The sequence below is a fragment of the Coregonus lavaretus genome (genome assembly GCF_964263955.1).
Source record: "Coregonus lavaretus genome assembly, chromosome: 21".
Taxonomy (NCBI): Eukaryota; Metazoa; Chordata; class Actinopteri; order Salmoniformes; family Salmonidae; genus Coregonus; species Coregonus lavaretus.
The window spans coordinates 23466787-23491937 of NC_140008.1; the positions used below are offsets into that span (position 1 = coordinate 23466787).

Below are 25151 nucleotides of genomic sequence, written 5' to 3' on the forward strand. Positions count from 1 at the left end.
CCCACACTTTGTCAACGCTGACTCATCACCTCAGCATTTGATCATCATTAGCGTGTGGAAGTAGAATATGACAAGCATTAAAATACAATGAAGCTCATGCATTGAAAATGTAACCCATACTCACAATTCCTTTTATAAAACTATACTGAACAAAAAATATAAATGCAAAAATTTCAACAATTTTACTGAGTTAGTGTATATAAGGAGATCAGTCAATTGAAATAAATTCATTAGGCCCTAATCTATGGATTTCACATGACTGGGCAGGGGTTTAGGCCCACCCATGGGGGAGCCAGGCCCAGCCAATTAGAAATAGTTTTTCCCCACAAATGGGCTTTTATTACGGACAGAAATACTCTTCAGCACCCTGTGATCCTGCTGTTTAATCAGCTTCTTGATATGCCAAACCTGTCAAGTGCATGGATTATATTGACAAAGGAGAAATGCTCACTAACGGGGATGTGAACAAATTTGTGCACACATTTTTTTTGTGCCTATGGAAAATGTCTGAACTTTTATTTCAGCTCAAGAAACCAACACTTTACATGTTGCGTTTATATTTTTGTTCTGTATATACGGTTCAAGGATAGTTGCTTTGGGGTTACAAATTGCATGTTCAAAATCTGGATTGGACAAAACACCGCCTGATATGTCAAGTCAAGTGATATGGCAGATGCAGCTGGCAATGGTTGATTGGCCAGACAGTATGGAATAGCCACAAAGTAAATATTTAACAAGAGGTTGATTCTTGACAGAAAACAAATCTAGCAGGCCAGGCTGAATCAGCTGAACATGATGTGGTTCTGTGGGAGGTTACAAATGAATACATTGTATGAAATATAGGCCAATGGATAGACTTTGGACACCACAATTATTGGGGATGTTACAATGTATATCTACTGTCTGTTGGCAAAAGTCGCTGCACAATCCTGCTGCTGATCAAACTAAATTGCTTTCCATCATTGAGGTTTAAGAACAACTATAGCCAATGGAATGTCTCTGTCTTACGTTATGAATTTAGCCAAATGACTGATTTAGCCCTGCTTCTGCGGGCGGTGAGGGGATGGGGGAGGGAGTTGGACGAGTGACAAAGTGAAAAAAGTTTATCACTTTCTTATACAGTGGTTGCCTTGCTGAGCTGCTGGCTGTCAGAAAGAAAACACTCGAAGATGGCGCGGCGCTGCTGCCGTGCCACGTCTCGGTTTACAGGGAAAATACAAGCAAATTTGACAGCGTCATTCATATCTACGATCTTCATATTTGTGTGTTTACTTTTTCCTTTTACCACCGAAGCTGGCTTGTACACTGCTTCTGATCAGATAGTCATCTTAACCCCGGATAATGTGGACAGCGTTTTGGTCAATTGTACGGCGGCACTGGTGGTTGAGTTTTACGCCTCTTGGTGCGGGCATTGTATTGCATTTTCTCCCGAATGGAAACGTCTCGCAAGAGATATTAAAGGTTGGTGTGCATTTTCACGTAATAAAAATGTTCAATGTAAATTCAACGGGTTGTTAGTAAACCAGTCATAATTGACTGGTCGTGGTGTGCATAAGTGCATGGGTAATTGTTTTGTATATGTTGCAATGTGGATCCATAAATGTGTCTTCATTTTGCAGAGAAGGCCTATACATGTGTTTTTGTTGTATGCCCATCATCAAACTTCAGTGCACATTGAGGCAGTGTGTAGTAACCAGTTAAAAATGGTTATGTAGACTTTTTAAAATGAATTATAAACTTTTTAAATACAATAATTATTAATAATTGTTTACATTTATATTCCTGTATTCCACTTTAACATGTAAAAAAGCTGTGTGATTCTGACTGGTGATATGAGAACACACCTTGTTGTTTCCCACAGGACAGACAGTTTCTCAGCCCCCCTTCCAGAAAGCAGCCTCTACATTTGATTATTGGAGCATATGATGTGATTTAGGAGTTCATATTCTGTCCATGTCTGATCGCTACTCTTGTTCAAACACCATCCTTTGGAATCTCAAATGAGAATACTATTTGGCATTTCAGACCTCAGTCTATAAGCAGGATCCAGTTAACTATAACAGGAAAATAATTCCACACAATTAGTTTGAAATTGACATAGTTTCCTATTGGCAGCAGGCCCAAACACAGAAAGGTTTTAAGGCCTCAGATCTCGAGAGCGCATGGCCCACCAGCCTCTGGCCTGCTTTCAAGCTGATCATACAGAATCATTTTATATGCTTGGGAGCAGTAATAATAAGAGGAATATTTGGTACAATGGTCAAAAGCTGTTTTGACTTTTGAATTCCTGCATATAACCCTTATTTGGTGCATTGACTTTGACACTAATTATCTGTCTCCCCAGAGTGGAAACCTGCTGTGGATGTAGCAGCCATAGACTGTGCTAATGAAGAGAATGGGCCGATTTGTTCCCGTTTTGGCGTCAAGGCGTACCCAACGCTGAAGGTACTTCAACTGTAATATTCCACAAGCCTTGTGGATTTTCAGTGTCTTACATCACCGGAACATGTATCCAATGTTTAAAAATGTACCGTATCTCACTGTGATCGTGAGTCATTATCAGCTTTTTTGACTCTGAAACGTTGCTATATATAAACTCATAACCCCTAAGTGTTACATTTCAGTCGTTACATTTCAGTCAGCAATGCACTCACTTTAGATTAGTCAGCAATAAATCTGTTATTTTTCTCCCTTTCTGTCATCCGGTGAAAGTCAAATGAAAGGGATCATTTGTCTGAATGAATGAGGGAACTGAAACATCTGCAGTTGATTTAAAGCATGAAGGGGTTGTGGGGGGAGGGGTGTCCCCAGTTCCTCCCAGTGGTCAACATGTGGCCACCTGCCATCTGATCCTCTCTCTCTCTCTCTCCCTCTGACAGTTCTTCCACGCTTACTCCAAACCTGACTCCAAGGGACAAGGTTTCAGAGGTAATGCAAATGTTCTGATAATTCCTGGGGCAGATGGTGATCATATGAATGGTTAGTATGAGAAGTTTTGAAGAAAAAAAAAAGTATACATGTCCTCTTATTAATCCTGTGTGCCTGAATCCTCCCAGAAGTTCCTCGTGATGTGAGGGGTTTACGCCATAAGATCATTGAGAAGATGGAGACCCATGAGGAGCCCTGGCCACCTGCCTGCCCCCCTCTGGAGACAGCTAGGTGAGGCAGCCTCTTCTGAACACCCTGGAGCTCACACAACAGACAGTACCTCTAGGGCAGGGGTCTCCAACAGCTCGATGGCGAGATCCAAGTAGCTAGCAGACAACCTATGAGTAGCGCGCCAAACAATTCTGAAAGTACATGCAATTTTCACGTGTTCCATTGCAAACTTTCATAAACAAATCTCACAAGTATCAGACACCATAACCTCCCAGCTACTACCTAACCAATGCAAAATTAATATTTTCCCACCCCTGTTTAGACACTACTGGCTTAAAAAGCCAAACCTAACACAATATCTGCCAATACGTTTCCAGCAATATTGCCCCTTTCGGTCTGTGTGGTGTGGGCGTTTGTCTATCACTTCATGTGTAGTCAGTGCTTGACTTGGATTGAAATTGTTGCCGGTACTCATTTTGGGTGCCGGTACTGTTTATATTCAGGTGCAGGAGCTCCACAATACTTTTTAGCTAATATTCTATAAGAGGAACAGGAGCTCAAGCAGTAGAACATTTGAGGTGCTGGTACTCTGCTCCGGTGAGCTCCTGCCCAAGTCAAGCACCGGTACCTATTGTGAAATGTGAGTTCAAATAAATGTTTACCTGAACAAATGATTAGATGGCCTGCAAAACAACTGCCAGTAGTGATGGAACGTTAACGAACGAACGGCTCTTTTTGAACTGCTCTTTTTGGTGAATGTCTGGAACCAAATTGCATCTGTGAAAGAGCTGATCATTTTGCTTCCTGATTTGCATACTTTTGCTATTGCTTTTTGTGCTCCGGACATTGATTATCTGCAGATACATTATAAAAACGTTCTCTGAAGATGGTAATTCCTCAGTGCAGGAGCAATATAGTGAGGAGAGAGCCTCATTCTGGCCCACGCTAATTTTTTCAGTGTGTTAAATTTTGTTGAAAAAATAATATTTGCAGGCCATCTAATAATTTGTTCATGTTATCATTTATTTGAACTCACATTTCACGATCTGTCATTGGTGGACAACTTTTGAGGCTTTAAAATAGAAATGTTTTAGGTCAATTTCTAAGCATTACTGAAAGAAGAGCCGTTTGAGCCAAATTAACGGCTCTTTTAGGTGAACGGAGCCAAATGATCCAGCTCACAGAAAAGACTCGGAATGCCCATCACTAGTAGCCAGTTGATGCGATAACTGTCTTGTGGGTTGACAGAGATACTTTTCCCAAAACTTTCCCAAGTAAATGTTAACTGCAAAGTAGTCTTACCTGGCAGAAGTACACTACCGTTCAAACGTTTGGGGTCACTTAGAAATGTCCTTGTTTTCAAAAGAAAAGCAATTTTTTTGACCATTAAAATAACATCAAATTGATCAGAAATACAGTGTAGACATTGTTAATGTTGTAAATGGCTATTGTAGCTGGAAACGGCTGGTTTTTGGGGAATATCTACATAGGCGTACAGAGGCCCATTTATCAGAAACCATCAGTCCTGTGTTCCAATGGCAAGTTGTGTTTGCTAATTCAAGTTTATTATTTTAAACGGCTAATTGATCATTAGAAAACCCTTTTGCAATTATGTTAGCACAGCTGAAAACTGTTGTGCTGATTTAATGAAGCAATAAAACTGGCCTTCTTGAGACTAGTTGAGTATCTGGAGCATCAGCAATTGTGGGTTCGATTACAGGCTCAAAATGGCCAGAAACAAATAACTTTCTTCTGAAATTCGTCAGTCTATTCTTGTTCTGAGAAATGAAGGCTATTCCATGCGAGAAATTACCAAGAAACTGAAGATCTCGTACAACGCTGTCCCTTCACAGAACAGCGCAAACTGGCTCTAACCAGAATAGAAAGAGGAGTGGGAGGCCCCGGTGCACAACTGAGCAAGATGACAAATACATTAGTGTCTAGTTTGAGAAACAGACGCCTCACAGGTCCTCAACTGGCAGCTTCATTAAAACACCAGTCTCTACGTCAACAGTGAAGAGGCGACTCCGGGATGCTGACCTTCTAGGCAGAGTTGCAAAGAAAAAGCCATATCTCAGACTGGCCAATAAAAAGAAAAGATTAAGATGGGCAAAAGAATACAGACACTGGACAGAGGAAGATTGGAAAAAAGTGTTATGGACAGACAAATCGAAGTTTGAGAGACGCAGACCAAATGAAAAGATGCTGGAGGAGTGCTTGATGCCATCTGTCAAGCATGGTGGAGGCAATGTGATGGTCTGGGGGTGCTTTGGTGGTGGTAAAGTGCGAGATTTGTACAGGGTAAAAGGGATCTTGAAGAAGGAAGGTTATCACTCCATTTTGCAACGCCATGCCATACCCTGTGGACTGTGCTTGATTGGAGCCAATTTCCTCCTACAACAGGACAATGACCCAAAGCACAGCTCTAAACTATGCAATAACTTTTTAGGAAATAAGTAGTCAGCTGGTATTCTGTCTATAATGGAGTGGCCAGCACAGTCACCGGATCTCAACCCTATTGAGCTGTTGTGGGAGCAGCTTGACCGTATGGTACGTAAGAAGTGCCCATCAAGCCAATCCAACTTGTAGGAGGTGCTTCAGGAAGCATAGGATGAAATCTCTTCAGATTACCTCAACAAATTGACAACTAGAATGCCAAAGGCCTGCAAGGCTGTAATTGCTGCAAATGGAGGATTCTTTGACGAAAGCAAAGTTTGAAGGACACAATTATTATTTCAATTAAAAATCATTATTTCTAACCTTGTCAATGACTACATTTCCTATTAATTTTGCTATATTTCCTATTCAAACTCATTTCATGTATGTTTTCATGGAAAACAAGGACATTTCTAAGTGACCCCAAACTTTTGAACGGTAGTGTATATTATGAGTAAGTATATCATTTGTGTGTATTTGTTATTTGCTAACTTTGCCATGAAATGAGCAGCAGCAGTACAGAACCATCACTAGACCAGTACATTAGAAGGCACACTGGAGGGGAATTACACACAAACATCTCAATGTTAGTGTTCTTCCAGACCAAAACATATTGTCTTCTGATGGGATTTAAGCATTGACATTGACTCAGAACATCCAATTGTGTTGTTTCTCTATGAACAATTGTATTTTTTAAAGTGAAACCCCCCCAAAATAGAATACCAGGAAAATAGAGAACAGAATATGGGAGAAAAAATATCAAACATTTTATAGGGCTCCCCTTAGAATTATTTTACCAGGTATATTGACATAGTGCACTGCTTTCTCTTGTACACTAAGGATCTGGGGAAGAGTTGCAGGGGAGAGGAAAAGAGAAGAATGTGCCTATTTGAAAGCTAGAAAATGTATACCTTTTAAAAAGTAGCTCTCATGCTAGAAAAGGTTGGAGACCCCTGCTCTAGAGCCTAGGCCATCGTGTCTTCCATTTTATAATGTGACAATACCACCCTTTCTTTAAATGAGGGTGTATGTTGGGTTGTGCCACAGACTGCTCCAAACCATCATAAGTGCAACTTCAGTTTTACTTTTCACATGATTTATCTCAGTGACTTTACAAGATAATGGTTGATAAAATAAGAAGTAGAATAAACAAAACAGTCAAGAGATCACATTGCTTCCTCTTTTCTGAATGAAAGTGTTAGATAATGAGGTCCTCTTCCTCTTTTTAAAGAAAACAACTTATAGGGATAGTTCACCCAAATTACAAAATGACATATTAGTTTCCTTACCCTGTAAGCAGTCTATGGACAAGGTATCACAGCAGTCCATGCTTTGGTTTTGTTTACCTGGCCACTGTTTCAAATGCTTACTTTTGAGCATTTATGGCACAAATCCAATGCCAAAGTCAATGGTACCTATATTAGCATTTTTGCACTTCATATCCAAATCATCCTAAAGTATGTACAAGTTGATTGTGTAACTCAATTAAGTTACTTATAGATGATTTGGACATGAAGTGCAAAGATGCTAATGACTTGCTGACTTGCATTGGATCTGTGCCATAAATGCTAAAAATGTAGCGTTTGAAACAATGGCCAGGTAAACAAAACCAAAGCATAGATTGCTGTCATACCTTGTCCATAGACTGCTTACAGGGTAAGGAAACCAACATGTCATTTTGTAATTTGGGAGAAGTATCCCTTTAAGGCCCTATCCCATGTGCAATTTGTGTTACATGTCAATGCTCAGGTTGTGCTGCTGTTCACTTTATAGTCTCAATAGAAAAGTACTTGACGTTTCAAACGTCAGTGTTTATGGAAATGTTGTGGTCACTCTGTAGAATGTATTATTCTCTTCTCTCCACAGCAAAGCAGAGATTGACAACTTCTTTGAGACTAACAGTGTGGAACACCTGGCCTTGATCTTTGAGACCTCTAACTCATATGTGGGCAGAGAGGTAAGAATTAATTATCAAGCTACAAGCTCCTCAGAGGGAAATGGAGGAGAAAACATCCTGGGGTGATCAACTAGAAAATGTTTTTCATGAACATGTTTACTATGTATAGAGCTCCACAGTGGAGGTGTCATAATACCCATAAAGCTTAGCGGTCAAACAGGAAAATGGTTCCAATCGTTTTTCCACCATTCATTTTTCCCATAGGGGATTTTAGAAACACTTAAAATAAGGGCAGTGTTTGGTAACACTTTACTTGACACCCAGCGTCATAACACATTATGACATGGTCATAATGTGTCGTAACAGCTGACATAACTTGTCATAACCTGTTAAAATGTGATCATAACACTGTCAAGACATACATTTAGACCTGTTGTGACATATATTGCATTATTTTATGGCTGGTTATGACACCTACATAAGAATGTCAAAGCTCACAAAACCTACCATGGTAGTTATTTTATGGCTGGTTATGATGCCTACATAAGTGTAAAAACCCACAAAACCTACCACACAAGGCAAAACATTCCATTACACCATAGCATACGTGTCAACAGTATGTTTATGTTATATCATTTTTAAATTACATTTATTGACCATGTTATCATTGTAATTGTGCACACATTGATGTCAGACATGCACCTATCCCAATGCTCTGTTGCTGATGACTGGGATGAATACAGGAGCAGATTTCAGGAGCAGGACAAGACACCCTCTTTTTGACTGATGACTGATATAAGGGCATGATAGCCCTATCTGGCTTATATGGTGGTCATAATGCTTCATGATAGTGTCAAAGTGTATTTTCTACAAATTATAAAAAATATGATGAAAAAAACATGACTGTAAAGGATGTAAGAAACTTTCAAACGAAAGAAAACTTCTTGAATTTGATTAAATGTTGTTTTTGATACATATGTAGGTGTCATAACCAGCCATAAAATAACACAATATATATCTCAACAGGTGTAAATATATGGGTCATGACAGTGTTATGACCATGTTATGTCAGCTGTTATGACATGTTTATGACTGTTGCATGACATGTTATGACACTGGGTGTCAAGTTAAGCGTTACCCTGTGTTTCGTTTAGGCTTACCCTGGTGTGACGTTTTGATAAATCTCTCTTGTACAAGGTGACTTTTTTATCAATATATTCGGCTCAATTTACTCTCAGATTCGAAAATGCTAAAGAAACATCATGCAAAACTGCAAATCTTTCCAAATCAAATTTTATTGGTCACATACACGTGTTTAGCAGGTGTTATTACGCGTGTAGTGAATTGCTTGTAGTGCATGCTCGTTGCAAGCTCCTGCACGTCATCTCTAGCTGACACCTTTGCTAACTGGTATTGTGTCAATTTAAAACTTGCACAAGACAGTTCACAGAATTGTCAATTTTAAAGAAATGTAGCCAATTTATTCATTACTACATTTAGCTAACATTAAATAGTTAATATAGAGATTCTTACCTTTGCCTCGATTCGGCATGTCTAGTTCTTTATGGTAGCCACATTAGCAGCTAATTAGCATTTTATTTTTGTGGGGTAAATACAGGAAAATATATTGATAAGTCACCTTGTCCTAGAGAGATTTACACGGTTATCAAAACGTCACGCCAGGGTAAGCCTACACAAAACACAGCCCTTATTTTTCTAAAATCCCCTATGGGAAAAATGAATGGTGGAAAAACAATTGGAACCATTTCCCTGTTTGACCGCTAGGTTTTATGGGTATTATGACTCATGCTGTGGTACTCTATAGTATGCAAACAATATGTTGACTGTGTCAACAAGAGTGTGTCACTATGTCAACAGTGTACTTGCATGTTTAGTACAACCAGTTTTAAACAACAGACAGACAGTGGGTCATTACTGTGTTGGTTTGTCTTCGTCAACAGGTGACTCTGGACCTACTGCAGTATGAGAACATAGCCGTGCGGAGGGTCCTGAGCACTGAGGACGCCCTGGTGGCTAAACTGGGTGTGACTGACTTCCCATCCTGCTACCTGTACTATCCTAGTGGGAACGTCACCAGGCTCCATGTGTGAGTGGCTGCTCTAATACCATCACAATATGTGACAGAACTGCAGATCACTTTAGCTATCCTCAGTCTGGATCCTAATGTATCTACTCATCAAGAGTTTTTCTTCTTCAATTTTCATGGTTCAATAAGCAACAATCTTGTTGTGAAAGGCTTTATTTCGTTGTGTTATCCACAGCTATGATAGGATGCCTTTTAACATCTGGCCTCTTAATGGGATCATGGAATTAAAATACAAGTCATTATTCAATATCATAGTACTTTGTATGATGATTGCTCACCCCATTAATTAATCTGCTGTTTCTTTCGCGTTGTTTTGCTTATTTCAGTAACTTGGCATGCAAGAGAAGTCTTTTTAGTTGACAAATGCAAAAAAGAAATTATTTATTGCTCATTTATTTATTCCCCCCTCCTCTTCCCGAGCATAAAGAGGGGTTTTTCATTTCTTGCATGAAAACAATGGCGTTCATTTCCTGCGGTTCACCTGCCAAGCCACCCCAGCCTCGCCTTCGCGACAGATGGTCGCCCATCACAGCTGAATTGATCCAGGAGGGGTGGGGAAATGCAGTTGCACATCCGTCATGCGTGTGCCTCTCCCAGGTGAACGCAGCCCCTCCTCTCTTCAACGCGTGCCTCTGTGCTCTGGGGAACCCACTCTGTGCTCTGGGGTGGGCCGGGCGAGCTCAGGCCTGGAGCAGCATCCTCCTCCTGCTCTCATGTGCTCCTGGGAGGGAGGGTGGGTTTGGCTGGCTGGTGGGGACAGTGGGAGGGGTAGCAGTGTTTTTGTTCCATTGCCAGGGTTAGTGGAGAGGGAAATGATCAGCTATGGTATCTCAGCACCATCTGTTCAGCAGAGGAGAGAGGAGGCCATGAGGGCTTAGTGAGGGGACCAGGGGCCCACCTGTGGCTCCAGTTCCACACTCTACTGTGGTCTGATGAGGGCAGGCCCTGGCAGAGGCAACCACTTGTATCCTATTCCTAGACAGAGAAGCTAAAAAAGCTTATTCTTCCACTGTAGCTAGAATATACTGTGAGGTCTGTGTTTGTATTCTAGTGGGAAGGATTTTTCACCTGTTTCCATGGTTAAAATCCTCCTGTGGATGGCTGCCAGTTCAATGGAAATTCATCAGTCCTACTGTGAAACTGTCTGCTTGTCTTCCAGACAAAATGAGGCCCGGACCTTCTACACCTACGCCCTGCAGAGGCTTCCTGGGGTACTGCGGGCTGGAAAGCCACCACCAGTGACCTCTGACCTTGTGAAAAACACAACAGAGGACCAATGGAGACCGTTCAACAGGTAAACCATTTTAGCTCGACAAAGCAGTAATAGTGTAACCCAAAAAAGTTGGGGGGGTTATAAGCCTTAACAATGTAACCCCAGTGATTCCATGACAAAAAATGTGAATTCTGTGTGTTAGGTCTCGTGTGTATATGGCAGACCTGGAGTCTACTCTGCATTACTCTCTGCGCGTGGAGCTGGCAGCTCACCCTGTCATCAAAGGAGAGGCTCTGAGCGCTCTACAGCGTTACATCTCAGTACTGGCCAAGGTGATTGGGCAGGTCTACTCACCCCCTGAGACAAACCCCTACCCATACTGAACACTAACCTCACATACAGTACATTCATCCTCTGTTCATATCGAACACCCTGAGGAAAGGGCTGTGTAGTTAGGGTGACACACCACTAGAGGGGGAGTGAGACAGTGCTTTGGAGTTGTAGGATATCAGTTGGGAAAGCACCTTTTTCTGCATGATTTAGCTGGACAGTTTGTTCTAAAATGTAACTTCGCTTTGAAAAATATAGCTGAAATATGGTCCCTATAATGCGTCATAATAATTAACAATTGCTCTCTTAGTACTTAGAAATATATACAATATTCATAATGGTATAACTATGTAATAATGACAATGTTACATATTTATTTCAGAAGAAGACATTCACAATTATTTGGGCACAGTATCACAGTAGGAATGACACCCTCAATGTCAAGCCCAAAATTGGAGGCCATTGACTTGACAGGACACAAAAGGCTCTCTTGGGTATCATTGAAATACTTAATTTGCTTCCCTGGTGAATAGAAGCGTGCCCATACCCCCCTCTTTTTTTGTATGCAGACATACCGTGATTAGGATTTCCTAGGACTGGGTCCCCTCCTCTCCTCCCCTCCCATCTCCTCCCTTCCCAGCGCTTAGCCTACCCAGAAGTGTGCCAGGGATTCTTTTGATTAGGCCCAAGACGATGGTATGTCACAACAAACTAAGATCCTTAACTTCCAGACTGTAATTGGATCATCCTGAGAATGAGTTACTGTGTACAGAACCTACAGCTGGTGTCACACTGATGAATCTGTGGTGTGCTGTGCAGTGCTGCACCCACATCACAGTGCATCTCCGTTCCAGACAGGACGTAAACAAGTTATATTTTCCTACGCCACAATATTACTAGATTTACTGTCTTGTCAACCAGAATCCGGATTTATGAATCCTTATATGTATATGAGGATTTTAAAAAGTGGATCTGGGAAGCATGAGCGCATTACAAAGAGGTTTTAGGATTACCGTTTCTACCCTGCTTTCTTGAAAGAAGCCTCCAGCAGCGATGGCGGGAGGGCCAGGGAATTAGGGGAACTTGAGCCCAAATCCAGCTGTCCTCCATCTCTCTCCCGTGGCGCGTGCCTCAGTGTGCCCATGCTAAGGTTAGCAGTTAGCGGAGGTGCATGGTGGTGGAATGTGGCTGTGGCAGCTGCTTGACATCAGTGATACTGTATAGGTAGCCCACCAACCTCTGGACTCCACAGTAGAACAAAGCTTGTTTGTTTGTCAGGCTTTGGCTGGGCTGTGGGCATGACAGATAGGTCCACTCGGCTGCTGCCTGCTTCCACAGTGGGAGCAGTTAGGCAGATTTTACTCAGTGGCATGTATATTGGTCCCTGAGGTCGAATGAGGCAGGATTAAAAAGGGCTTCCCCGGGCCAGGCCGACAGATGCATTCTCTTTTGAACGTCTCTGAGGAGACTGCGGTTTCTCAAGTGCTGATACTAATCGGATTTAAGATGACATATTGCTGTGGTGAAGTGGATTGTCATGGTCCTCCGAGAGGCTGGGGAGAGGGGGCAGAGTGGTTAAGGTGGGGGCTCTGATAGTGGTTGGAGGTACACTAACAGAGAAGAGGTCACTTAGAGAGATCCTTCATAATGGGGATACAGTATGCTGTAGCATTGGTTCATCACAGTTGATATGTTCATGAAACTTTTGCCCATTAGTGACCTCTGCCAATACTTCAGATAATGTACTATTGATTTCCAAGCAAAATATGTTTGCCTTTGCTTATGATTTGGGAAATAGACACACAAGTGGAAAGCAGAACATGCTAAACGTTTGGCTCTAGTGAGCAAAGCCCATTAGTATCTCCGTCCCCAATTTCATCCCTCTTTGATTCAAATGTGTGTTAATGAGCTTTTCGGCCTGGTTAATGCCCAGTAGTCCCCAGACCTGGGCATCTGGGCCGGCTGGTCGCTAAACCAATTGTCCTCCTCAGCAGCAGCAGCCAGGGACCTCTTTTGTATCTTGTTAAAACCCCACCTGTAGTACATGATTGGGTATCTGTGAATACCCAAACACCATATTTTTGGCTGAATGTCTAAGATTAAGGGAGCAAATCAAAGCCTGTGTGGGGTGCAGGGGTTAAGTAAATCTCCAGGAGCCTTTTTAAGTGGGCTTGGTGTAATGGAGATCCAGTTAGAGAGTTATGAATAGAAGCCTGTGACAGGCACCCAAACTCTGCTGAACAGATGGCCAGGGCAAATTGAAAAGACTCCGCAGCACAAATAAAAAAAGGTGCACTTCTGGGATGCTGGCACCCCAGCCGTGCTGGGCCGGGCCCCTGCCTCTGTGTCTCACTGATGGGTTTGTGCCCCTGTGCCGCCCAAGGAAGCAAAAGGTCAGCTCTGGCCCACTTTCAGGTCCACCAGATTCACACTGCTGGATGTTACTACACTGACTGTTTCTTTCCTCGTGTGCTTATGCGGGTGTGGGCATGTGTGCATGTGCATGTAATTTCATTGTTATCTACATTCTCCTCATAAGTAGTCACTTTTTCATGACTCAATGCCAGAAAATGCTAATGAACTTAAATGGTCCTTCGTGACTGAGACATCTTACCTCTGTTTTGAATGGGAGGAGGTTGCCATGACAGCCTACTGTTTATTTGGTTGTCTCTCAGCCATTAGGGTGAAATCCAGGCCGACCTGTAGGATCTAGTCTTTACAGTATAATAGTGTGTCCTCCAGGGTGGCCGTTTTAGGAGTTCTTTAAGGATAGGAAGTGACTTTACACCTCCATTCAGCTGACAGCTCTTCTGTCACCACCGTCTGAAACACAAGGCACTGGGATTTCCTCCCTGCCTTCCATAGTGGCCCACTGTTGGTTGTAGTGTCATTCCGACACACGCCATGTTGTCTTGACAACTACAGAGGTTAGAGAACAGAAACAAACAGTATGAGAGAGAATACTGAAAAATCCTCCAGTGACTTATTACACGTTAAGAACTGCAAAAGCAGTTTTAGGTTAAACTTCTACCCTCAGACAGATGGCAAAAAGGATGGATTTCAAACTCCTAGTGATAACCTATTACCATACAGTTAAATAATAATAATAATATGCCATTTAGCAGACGCTTTTATCCAAAGCGACTTACAGTCATGCATGCATACATTTTTGTGTATGGGTGGTCCCGGGGCTCGAACCCACTACCTTGGCGTTTCAAGCGCCGTGCTCTACCAGTTGAGCTACAGAGGACCACAGTTAAAAAGATGCTGTTAAAGAGTCTATTGTATAAAATGTGAAGAGAGTTAATGATGATGTTTAACTGTAATGTTGTCTTGGGCAGTACTTCCCTGGTCGACCTGTGGTGAGGAACCTGCTGACGTCAGTGGACACGTGGCTGAAGGATCAGAACGACACAGAGCTCTCTTACAGCTCTCTGAGGGACACCCTGGACAACACAGCAGAGGTGAGGGGTCAACCCAAAGCCACGAGCCAATCAGACAAGCCTGAGGCAGAACCACCCACCATATTGAGCCAGAGTTTATAAATAATTACTGAAATATTACAGGCATACTGCACACAAGGAAGTAGGTTTATGTAATGCTGTATATTCAGATATATCTCAATATGAATCTTTGCTCACAGCCTTGTGCCAGCATGTGTATAACTGGAAAATGTATGTGAAGTTGTCTTTGGATGAAAGCTTGCATGCCTATAGGTTTACAAATTGGACCAGTCACTTAGTGGCGTCATTAGCTTTTAGCAGCCGAATCAATGAATCAATGAGGAGGTATGAACCAGCTCCCCTAAGGAAATGGACTGCTGTCGAACAGTATACACACACACCAAATCTTTACTATTGACTTCGGAGTAATTCTGTCAATCATAGACTCTGCCATCCTGGCCAGTGACAGGGAGGAAACAACTACATTCAGAAGAAATATGCTGTTGGATCAAACCATGTTTCACCAGTGTTTCCTCCTTCTGACCTGAATGCACTCTCTCCACTATGTTGAGGCATTTCCATTACCTGGAATTGACATGATATTCAATGAGAATAGTATGGCACAGAATGCTCTACCACTTAACATGAAATGTTGCAGTAAAGTAGCTTGTAGATGTATTTTCCTCCATGTACATGCTAATGTTGTTGTTTACATGAATGTAAACCAACCTCTATTAAGAATCCTCAGATGAAGCTGTTTTCCATGTAACCTGCTCTGTGAGGAGAGTGATCAATGTGGCCATATCTTGACCAGTGTTTAAGTGTCAATAATGTGTGTGATCAGGTCCCCGATGCTGCTCTGCCTGATGGGGTGAGGTGGGTGGGCTGCCAAGGCTCCAAGCCCCACTTCAGAAGGTACCCCTGTGGCATGTGGACCCTTTTCCATGTCCTCACGGTACAGGCCAATGAAGCTTCTGGCAAAGGTAGAAAAAACTCAATAAACAACAGCTGTCTACGTCTTTATGATAACACTATCACTAAACGTTGGTTAATTCAATAGGAATATTCCTGGGACAATGGTAATAAGTGAGAAAGTGTTGTAAGATTCTAAAACAAGCCCTCCTGCCATGTTAGCCTGTTTCTGTGGCCTGTAGAGCCCATCGTCTGGTAGGAAATTGGCCAGAAGTCAGCAGCCATCCAGTCTTGGAGTGAGCGTGCCCAGGCGATGAACCATGACAGAAGTGTTTGCAGTCTGTTAGAACTCCTATGGCTCTCTGGGGACAAATCCTTGTAGTGCATTGAGCCAGTCAGAAGAGTGTGCAGCATTACCACAGGGGCTGCTGCTTTCAATACAGGGATATAGAGCAGCCAGGGGATGGCAGCAGGGAGGGGGAGGACCGACTGGGGACAAGCGCTTTGTTGGGCTTTGTAAACAAATTAGCCTGGAATGTTTAGTGGAATGTTTTGCATTCACCTGATGTGACCGCACACACTTGCACAACATTTAGACACACGCACTCAAACACAAGTACGTTCACTGTTAAATTCCATTAGTAGCCTATACAAAGCAGTGTTATTTTTGGGGTTTTGTTATTAGTTTTGTTTTCTTGACACACCACCAGCTGAAACTAATTGTGGGTGGGTAAAAAGGGATTTCTTTAGATTAGTGGTTAATAAAAGAGGCAGCTGACCAGCACTCCTCTACTGGAGGGGTTAATCCCAGGGCTTATGGGATGGGGAGGGGGGTTCACAACCTGCAGATGGGCCACCAGGGGACCAGGGGTGTCCATCTGGCACCCCGCGGATGGACCTCTGGATTAGATCTCCACCACGGCTCATCTGTGAGAAAAATAAGGCTTTACTGTAGCAGGGCATTAAACACAATAAAACCTGCAGCAAAAATATCTGCACTGGTACGGTGCTGTTACTGACATTGACATCTGCAGACCTGATTGTTCTCACAGCACATTGACTAAATACTGTTATTCATGTTACGTACACATCACAGCACCGTAAGAATGCCCAGGAAACTCAGTTTGCATGCCCTTATTGCCCTGTTATTAACAACTAAAGGTTTAAAACTGGAAAAGCCCTCACTCCATTGTCAAATTTTTTTTTTTACCTTTAAGCCTAAACCTTTAACAATTGGCAACAGAATTTAAGGGGCAGTTGCATCTTTTTAGTGTGCGAAGCCCATATGGCCATAGCCTATCCTAAATGTATATAAAAACACATTTTCGAATGTACAATATTAGACTACTTTTCAATAGTACACATCACGCTGAAGTGCATAACAAGTGTGTTTAATCTTGTTGAGGACTTCCTCCTCCTGTGCGTTCTTCTCCCAGACCCCCAGGAGGTGCTACAGGCGATGAGGTCCTACATCCACAGTTTCTTTGGCTGTCAGGCATGTGCCACCCACTTTGAGAACATGGCCAAGGAGAGCATGTCCCTTGTGGGGAAACTGTCCACCGCCATGCTGTGGCTATGGTCCCGCCATAACCACGTCAACAATAGACTGGCAGGTAAGGACACATGACAAATGTTACTGTTACTTCCATAGAGGATGATTGATCGGCTGTCTATAAGACTGAACCTCCAACACATAAATCATAATATGCTAATTACAGTGGGGGAAAAAAGTATTTAGTCAGCCACCAATTGTGCAAGTTCTCCCACTTAAAAAGATGAGAGAGGCCTGTAATTTTCATCATAGGTACACGTCAACTATGACAGACAAATTGAGGGAAGAAAATCCAGAAAATCACATTGTAGGATTTTTAATGAATTTATTTGCAAATTATGGTGGAAAATAAGTATTTGGTCACCTACAAACAAGCAAGATTTCTGGCTCTCACAGACCTGTAACTTCTTCTTTAAGAGGCTCCTCTGTCCTCCACTCGTTACCTGTATTAATGGCACCTGTTTGAACTTGTTATCAGTATAAAAGACACCTGTCCACAACCTCAAACAGTCACACTCCAAACTCTACTATGGCCAAGACCAAAGAGCTGTCAAAGGACACCAGAAACAAAATTGTAGACCTGCACCAGGCTGGGAAGACTGAATCTGCAATGGGTAAGCAGCTTGGTTTGAAGAAATCAACTGTGGGAGCAATTATTAGGAAATGGAAGACATACAAGACCACTGATAATCTCCCTCGATCTGGGGCTCCACGCAAGATCTCACCCCGTGGGGTCAAAATGATCACAAGAACGGTGAGCAAAAATCTCAGAACCACACGGGGGGACCTAGTGAATGACCTGCAGAGAGCTGGGACCAAAGTAACAAAGCCTACCATCAGTAACACACTACGCCGCCAGGGACTCAAATCCTGCAGTGCAAGACGTGTCCCCCTGCTTAAGCCAGTACATGTCCAGGCCCGTCTGAAGTTTGCTAGAGTGCATTTGGATGATCCAGAAGAGGATTGGGAGAATGTCATATGGTCAGATGAAACCAAAATATAACTTTTTGATAAAAACTCAACTCGTCGTGTTTGGAGGACAAAGAATGCTGAGTTGCATCCAAAGAACACCATACCTACTGTGAAGCATGGGGGTGGAAACATCATGCTTTGGGGCTGTTTTTCTGCAAAGGGACCAGGACGACTGATCCGTGTAAAGGAAAGAATGAATGGGGCCATGTATCGTGAGATTTTGAGTGAAAACCTCCTTCCATCAGCAAGGGCATTGAAGATGAAACGTGGCTGGGTCTTTCAGCATGACAATGATCCCAAACACACCGCCCGGGCAACGAAGGAGTGGCTTCGTAAGAAGCATTTCAAGGTCCTGGAGTGGCCTAGCCAGTCTCCAGATCTCAACCCCATAGAAAATCTTTGGAGGGAGTTGAAAGTCTGTGTTGCCCAGCGACAGCCCCAAAACATCACTGCTCTAGAGGAGATCTGCATGGAGGAATGGGCCAAAATACCAGCAACAGTATGTGAAAACCTTGTGAAGACTTACAGAAAACGTTTGACCTGTGTCATTGCCAACAAAGGGGATATAACAAAGTATTGAGAAACTTTTGTTATTGACCAAATACTTATTTTCCACCATAATTTGCAAATAAATTCATTAAAAATCCTACAATGTGATTTTCTGGATTGTATTTTCTCATTTTGTCTGTCATAGTTGACGTGTACCTATGATGAAAATTACAGGCCTCTCTCATATTTTTAAGTGGGAGAACTTGCACAATTGGTGGCTGACTAAATACTTTTTTTCCCCACTGTATATCAGTATAGAATATGAATATAATATTACTATAGAGAATATGAAATATTTAGAAGAAAATAGAAATGTCTCCTACAGTGGTCACCATTGTCCATACAGAAGATAAATGTGGCCCTCACAGGCCACTACTTCTCCCTCTCCCACTTTCCCCGCTAGAGGATATCTTTCAGCCTCTCACTCCTTTACACAGGTCTCATAAGGACCACTCCTTACTTTTTGGGTGGATTTCCTCCCCCAAGTGTCCCAACCCTGCTCCTCGCCCCTAAATCCCTATAATACGCCCGGGGATCCTCTGGGTAGACACCAGCTGTCCCTCCTCGCTTCTCTCCCATCTCTTCCTCCTCTCAGATATTAGCCCTCTTTCCAGGAGACTGCGATTCCCTGCCCCAGCCTGTCTATAGCTCACTACAGGTCAGCAGTAAATACTCAATCTGTGTGCTAAAGACTGCAAAACAGCAAAGACTGCAGCCTTGTTTATTCAATTTTGGCAATTATTTGTTTCTATCCTTTGGCAGTGTTTTAATGTCATAAATGTTTTATCCAGTCATATTTTGTGAAGATGGTCAAGCCCGTCTGTGGTACTTAACGTTTTGACGTCTGTGTCATTTTAATGAGGGCTATATGGCTGCTGCGTTGGCTTCCCTCTGTTAGGGCCATCATTTGAGTTTATTAGGCACAAACCTGTCATTATCAACTCACTTTGTTAAATCACATTGTTCTCTTTTCTCTATGGTGGTGGTGGCTCCCCCATCCTCAATCTCCTGGACAGCCTGTGTCCTGAATAACAGGGTGCGTCCCCTTCTGGGCCTGTCCCTGGTCCCCAGACACTCCTCCCTATTAGGACTGACGGTCTGTCCCTCCCCAGAGAGTCATATCCTCCGCTTGACAACTGATATGGCAACAATCTCCCAGAACAGGGACCACCAACCCAGGAGGAGCCCAGAGGCCCCGCCTCAATTCCCAAGATGCTTGTGACAGCAGGTGGCACACGCCATGTCACCGGCATCACGCCGCCCTCTGTTGTGTAATCCCTCACCAGGGTGGTTCATGGTTTGGGGGCCAGGACCTCAGGGGGTGGGGTGGGCTGGGCTGTGGGTGGGAGAGGAGGGGGCAGGAGTATTGGTAGCAATGCGTAGCAGTATATCCTCTGTCGGCCCACCCCCTCACAGACCCCTCACGCCTCTGCTTCTCATCCCAGTCTTCCCCAGGGGGAACATCCTCTCCTCCTGCCCTCCTCCCTCTCTTCCTCCTCCCTAAAGTGGGGCTCTTTAGCAGCTCCCTCCACTGTCCTTTCAGAGGCAGCCATGCATGAAGTAGGCCCAATTTGTAAAGCAGCAACACAATTAATTTAGCTGGCACAAAGGGTCCCCGAGCCAAGCCCGTCGCAACAGCAGACCTGTCCTCTTGCCAACAGGGTGAGATAGACTCATGTCTACAGACGGCAGAGCCACGGGCCTGCCAGGGCTCAGTGAGGAGGGGACGGGAGATGCTGTGGAGGATCTCATAGTAGTGCTGCTGGAGACTGGAGCAGCTCATACTGTACTATAGGGTGGCAGGTAGCCTAGCGGTTAAGAGCATTGGGCCGGTAACCGAAAGGTTGCTGGTTTGAATCCCGGAGCCGACTAGGTGAAAAATCAAGGGACTTGTAAGTAAGTCCTGTAAGTTGCTCTGGATAAGAGTGTGTGTTAAATGACTAAAATGTAAATGTATGCTTCAGAGCATCACTATGCTAATCTACCAGTCCGTCTATACTGTCACTACTCCTTTGTCCTGTAGTGTAGATCTCTTCATTCACAATTAGTGCCGAAGAATCTAGTTTAAACAATATTTATTTATACTCTATGAATATTTATGCGGTGCTATGAATGACATTTCCTGACAAGCCTTTGTTACAATATCAGTATCGGTACTACTGTTAGTCACCTCTGAAAATGAAAGGCAAGGTGATGAGAATAGAGACATCAGAGGCATGTTGTCATAAGGGGACGGGATATGAAAGCTGTCACGCTGGTAAAATTTATAAAAGGCCCCAATCCCAGCAGGACACGGTAAAATTGATGTATCTCTTATGTAAAGTGCTGTATGCAGAGTACATGCACACATGCATATGACTGAGATTAATCTGGCAGAGAGACTGGAGATGTAAAGTGACAGAACTGCTGTAAAGTGACAGAACTGCTGTAAAGTGACAGAACTGCTGTAAAGTGACAGAACTGCTGCAGCTTTGACTTTCCTCCTGCATGGTGACGCCAAGCAATTTATTAGCAGATGCCTCCATTTGGGGGGCTAAAGAAAACATGTAAAGCAAAACAATTGTAATTCGTTAAAAGGAGAGCTCCCCTCTGGAGGTGCTGCTTTCATATTCAATTTGGAGATTGGGCTGTCTTCAAAAGGGTGTGGAGGTAAGGGTTTGGGGGTCTGGGAGAGGTTGGGGAGGAGGGGGAGCTGTCTGCTTGGACCACATCTATTATCTCTCCTCCGGGACGTCCCAGAAGCCCATTGATCATTGTTAGACCCTGTCACACTGTCACATACTCACACACCTAGACACCACACACACACTGCACTTACTGCTTATTATGAGCCATGTGGGGGGAATGGATCTAATGTATTCAAGCAGCAACATAGATTCTGCATACAAAAATATTTATTGGTATCAGTTTGGTTTTATTGTGGGCAATGCAGTATGTCATCATTATGTCCTTCTATGTTTTACCTAATACATTTCCACCAAAACAGTTTGCCCTCTCAACATGACTGGGTTATCTGTATCATTTATATTATCTCAGATGACCATCCAAATTGTCATATTCCTTCTGACCAGGTGCTCTGAGTGAGGATCCCCACTTCCCTAAGATCCAGTGGCCGTCCCCAGAGCTGTGTCCCAGCTGCCATGGGGTTAAGAAGAGTGGAGAACACACCTGGAACCAGGAAGAGCTGCTCACCTTTCTCCGCTCCCACTTCTCCTCTGAACACCTCCTTTCTGACTACCTGGAGGAGGAGGCCCAGCTCATCAGCAGGCAGAAGGAGAGCTTGGTCGCCAGGCAGCAGGAGAAGGACCAGGAGGCTAAGAGAGGAGCAGAGAGGAGGGCCAGTGAGGCCTTGGCTGAACCACCTCCAGGCCAGGAGGAGGAGGAGGAGGAGGAAGAAGAGGATGAGGAGGAAGGGGCTCAAGAAGAGCCAGCAGCAGAAGAGGAGGTAGAGCAGAGGGCAAGAGGAGAGGCGCAGGGGGGTAAAACCTCTGAACCCCCCCCCTGGGTAAAGCCTGAGGCAGACGTGTCCCGCCAGGCCCAGCGCAGGCCCAGCATCGTGGGGTTGAAGCTCAGGCCCCCCCAGGAGGAGATTGTGGACCTGGACTCCTTCGTCAACCAGCACTACAAGGCTAAGGCCCTCCGCGCTGCAGCCGCAGGGTCCTCCCGCGTCAAACGCAGGACCCTGCAGAGGAAGGAAGAGCCGCAGCCTGGAGCCAGTCTGGAAAATGGGCCAGGGCTGGGGCTGGGGCTGCAGCCCGTAGAGCCGGAGGACTTGTTGGGGCAGCGCAACACTCTGTGGAAGAGGATCCTGACGGGCCAGTATACTGGGTCAGAGGAGGAGGGGGCTCTGGAGATGTACGCTCATCCTAACAAGAGGCGCTGGATGTCCTTCCTGAGCGTGGGCTTCTCCAGACTGGATATCAGCCTGTGTGTGCTCCTCTACTTCCTGTCCTCCATGTGTCTGCTGGCCATGTATCTCTTCTTCAAGAACCGCCTGCGGCTGCGCCGGGCCAAGGTGGCTCTGCCCTGAGTCAACTCTGCCTTGCTGTGCTACTGTAGATTTACCCATGCATGTGACAGTGATGCTGTGGTCAGTTCTTAAACCCTCCAAGTGAAGGATCCGTAGTGTTCCGCATCAATGGATTGCTTTGTGGTGCTTGCTTCCCGGGATAATAATTTATGACGACGTATGCTTTTTTTGTGTGCCTTTTTTGACCACTTGTGAAGGATTATTTAAAACTCTAGGAAATTAATGGGATTTTGATTATATTTGAGTGAATACAACAAAAGGGTTGTTTTTGATATTTATTGTAATTTTTAGGCAGTGTATATTGCCATATTATAAATTCATTTATGTGAAAAGGAATCACTATATAGTTTCATGGATAAAGTTAGTCAGTAATTCAATATAAAAGACACAGCTCATACTGTTACTGCCAGCCCTTCCAAAGAGTCCAGTAAGCTGTGTACTCTAACAACTAGAGAACCATTTTATATTCTTAGAATGAAATCAACCTTCTATTTGAAAATGTGATTTTACAATGAGAAATGTGCCTTGAATGATATTTGAATAAACAGTGCCTGACCGATGATTTATCCATATTAATTTTAGCATTAAGCAAGCGGATGTTTCCAAATAAACAAAGATGCATATGCTCCTGTAAGTCGCTCTGGATAAGAGCGTCTGCTAAATGACTAAAATGTAAATGTAAATAACAGATATATAAGCCCTGTTCAGATAGTATGTGGTCAGAATTGTAGTGCTCAGAGTTCACACTATAGATTTAGAATTAGCTCTAATTCTATGGTTCACACATTCTGTTCCACAGTGGTCTATGTTGTGACTGACCATGCTATGCTATTGTCTGAATGGCTAGGACATCTTACATATACAAATTAGCTTTGCACAATAGAGTTTAGACAGTTAATGAAATGTTTTGGAGTAGCACTAGTTAATGGTACAAAATAAGCAGGATTTGGGTTTTGGCTGGTGCCCATTACAATAAACTTACTGGTCTCAATCAACTCGAAATACTGTGTTTTGCTTTGCTTATCTCCATCAATAAAATGATTTTTGCTAAAATTGTGCATTGTTGTCACGATTGGTCACTTGTTGACTTTGGTAGTTCTCCTGGAGCAAGTGGTACTGTTAGTGTATATTCTAACTGCTTTTCTGCTGTTCTACAACTATAGATGAATGGAAACCAAGTGTACATTTACCATCAATATACAAAGTACCTGAGATGTCAGATTATGCTTTCTCTGTCTCTCTACATTTTACCACTTGATGTTTTGCATGAGTTCAAATGAATAACATGAATAACATTCAGATGTTTTGTTTTTCATAAGGTGGCTGGGTAAGGAGTGGTGGTTGTGGGGGTGGCTGTAGGTTAAAGGAAAAAGCCTGTTGCCATCTGGTCTGTTGCTCTAGCTAAATCCTAACAATTTCATTGGGATTATAGCAAGTGAGTAATCCAGCTTTCCTTTGGACTGTGGGAGATTACCGTGAGGATTAGCTCCCACCCGATAATAAACTTTATTAAAACGCAATCGGCTTTCAGGTTCTCTTCCTTCACACTTGGAAGTGAGCTCTGTTGGGGGTGTTTTTTCAACCGTGGGGGTGGATGTGAAGGCCGGATGGGTACCTTGGGGGATAGGATGGTTTTGATGTGGTCCAGGTTACAAGCTCATCTGAAGGACACTAACGCTTGATCTTGAGCTTTGTGTTTTCCTGGAACATTGCACTCAATCCATCCCATGTTGCTGCCCCCTCTACACCAAGCCCTCCCTGTCTCTTGGCTTTCAGATTGGCTGAGCAGAACAGGGCAGAACCATGGTGGCAGCAGTAACAGTAGCCTGCAGTGTGGCGGTGGAGCTCTCAATTCTCCACAAAAACACAACATGATTAATGGCCCTACATTAAAGGAGTGGAGCACCAAACCTGAGCAGCTGTGATCTCGGACTAAATCAAACCCTTTCAGAATTCTGAATTAAGCCAAATGACAGTTTATGATCTGTAGAATGGACTGAGAAAAGCATAGTTTGTCATGCTGAAATTACTGCAAGGTTTAGACATTTTACTGATTGCCTCCGATGTATCATCTATATAACTCATTCCAGAGAGGTTTATCGCTGATCGAGTTCTCTTTCTTTGGCTCGTCAAACTGGAATAAGAATGATGACATACACAAACTTGTAAACAGTACTTATTTACTTGCTTTATCACTTGCTTTGTTACAACTTACCTACTTATCCTTCTCAATTTACTTGTTTATTTGTTTACATGCATTGCTATTGGATTGTGAACGGTAAAGGTGCTTTTTGACCCCTTCCCTGCTGCTCATGGCTACCCTCCGGTGCTCTGAGCCCTGAAGCCCAGGGTATTATGTGGGTTGAGACTAATGCAAGTTAATGAGGAAGTTGGCTGCAGTGCAATATACGTCTTTGGCTTTGCCAATATGGGAGGTGAAAAGTGCGGACAAGGGTTTCTAATCCAATCGTAGACTCTCAGCCATCCACTTGATATCCCTGCTCATGAATTGAGATCACACAGGGACACTCTTATACCAACATCTTTTAGAAACTGAGAAAGCCTCTCCTTGCACTGATCCTAAAATGTGGAGAGACTCAGGCAGGGAGGT

General features: G+C 43.5%; 1 protein-coding gene across 1 annotated transcript; it reads left to right on the plus strand.

Moving 5' to 3' along the window:
* The first annotated feature begins 915 nt into the window (after positions 1-915).
* LOC311149007 (sulfhydryl oxidase 1-like) lies at positions 916-23598 on the plus strand. The gene is made up of 12 exons (XM_084186075.1): positions 916-1461; positions 2345-2445; positions 2880-2928; positions 3057-3159; positions 7402-7492; positions 9394-9539; positions 10699-10833; positions 10955-11084; positions 14424-14546; positions 15370-15508; positions 16874-17050; positions 21582-23598. The coding sequence occupies exons 1-12, from the start codon at positions 1170-1172 to the stop codon at positions 22538-22540; spliced, it is 2445 nt and encodes an 814-aa protein (XP_084042201.1). The 5' UTR covers positions 916-1169; the 3' UTR covers positions 22541-23598.
* The last annotated feature ends 1553 nt before the right edge of the window (positions 23599-25151 follow it).

Coding starts and splice junctions, on each gene's coding strand:
- LOC311149007 (XM_084186075.1), top strand. CDS start 1,170: ATGGCGCGGCGCTGCTGCCGTGCCACGTCTCGGTTTACAGGGAAAATA. Junction 9,540..10,698: donor AACGTCACCAGGCTCCATGT/GTGAGTGGCTGC, acceptor CTTGTCTTCCAG/ACAAAATGAGGCCCGGACCT. Junction 14,547..15,369: donor CCCTGGACAACACAGCAGAG/GTGAGGGGTCAA, acceptor GTGTGTGATCAG/GTCCCCGATGCTGCTCTGCC.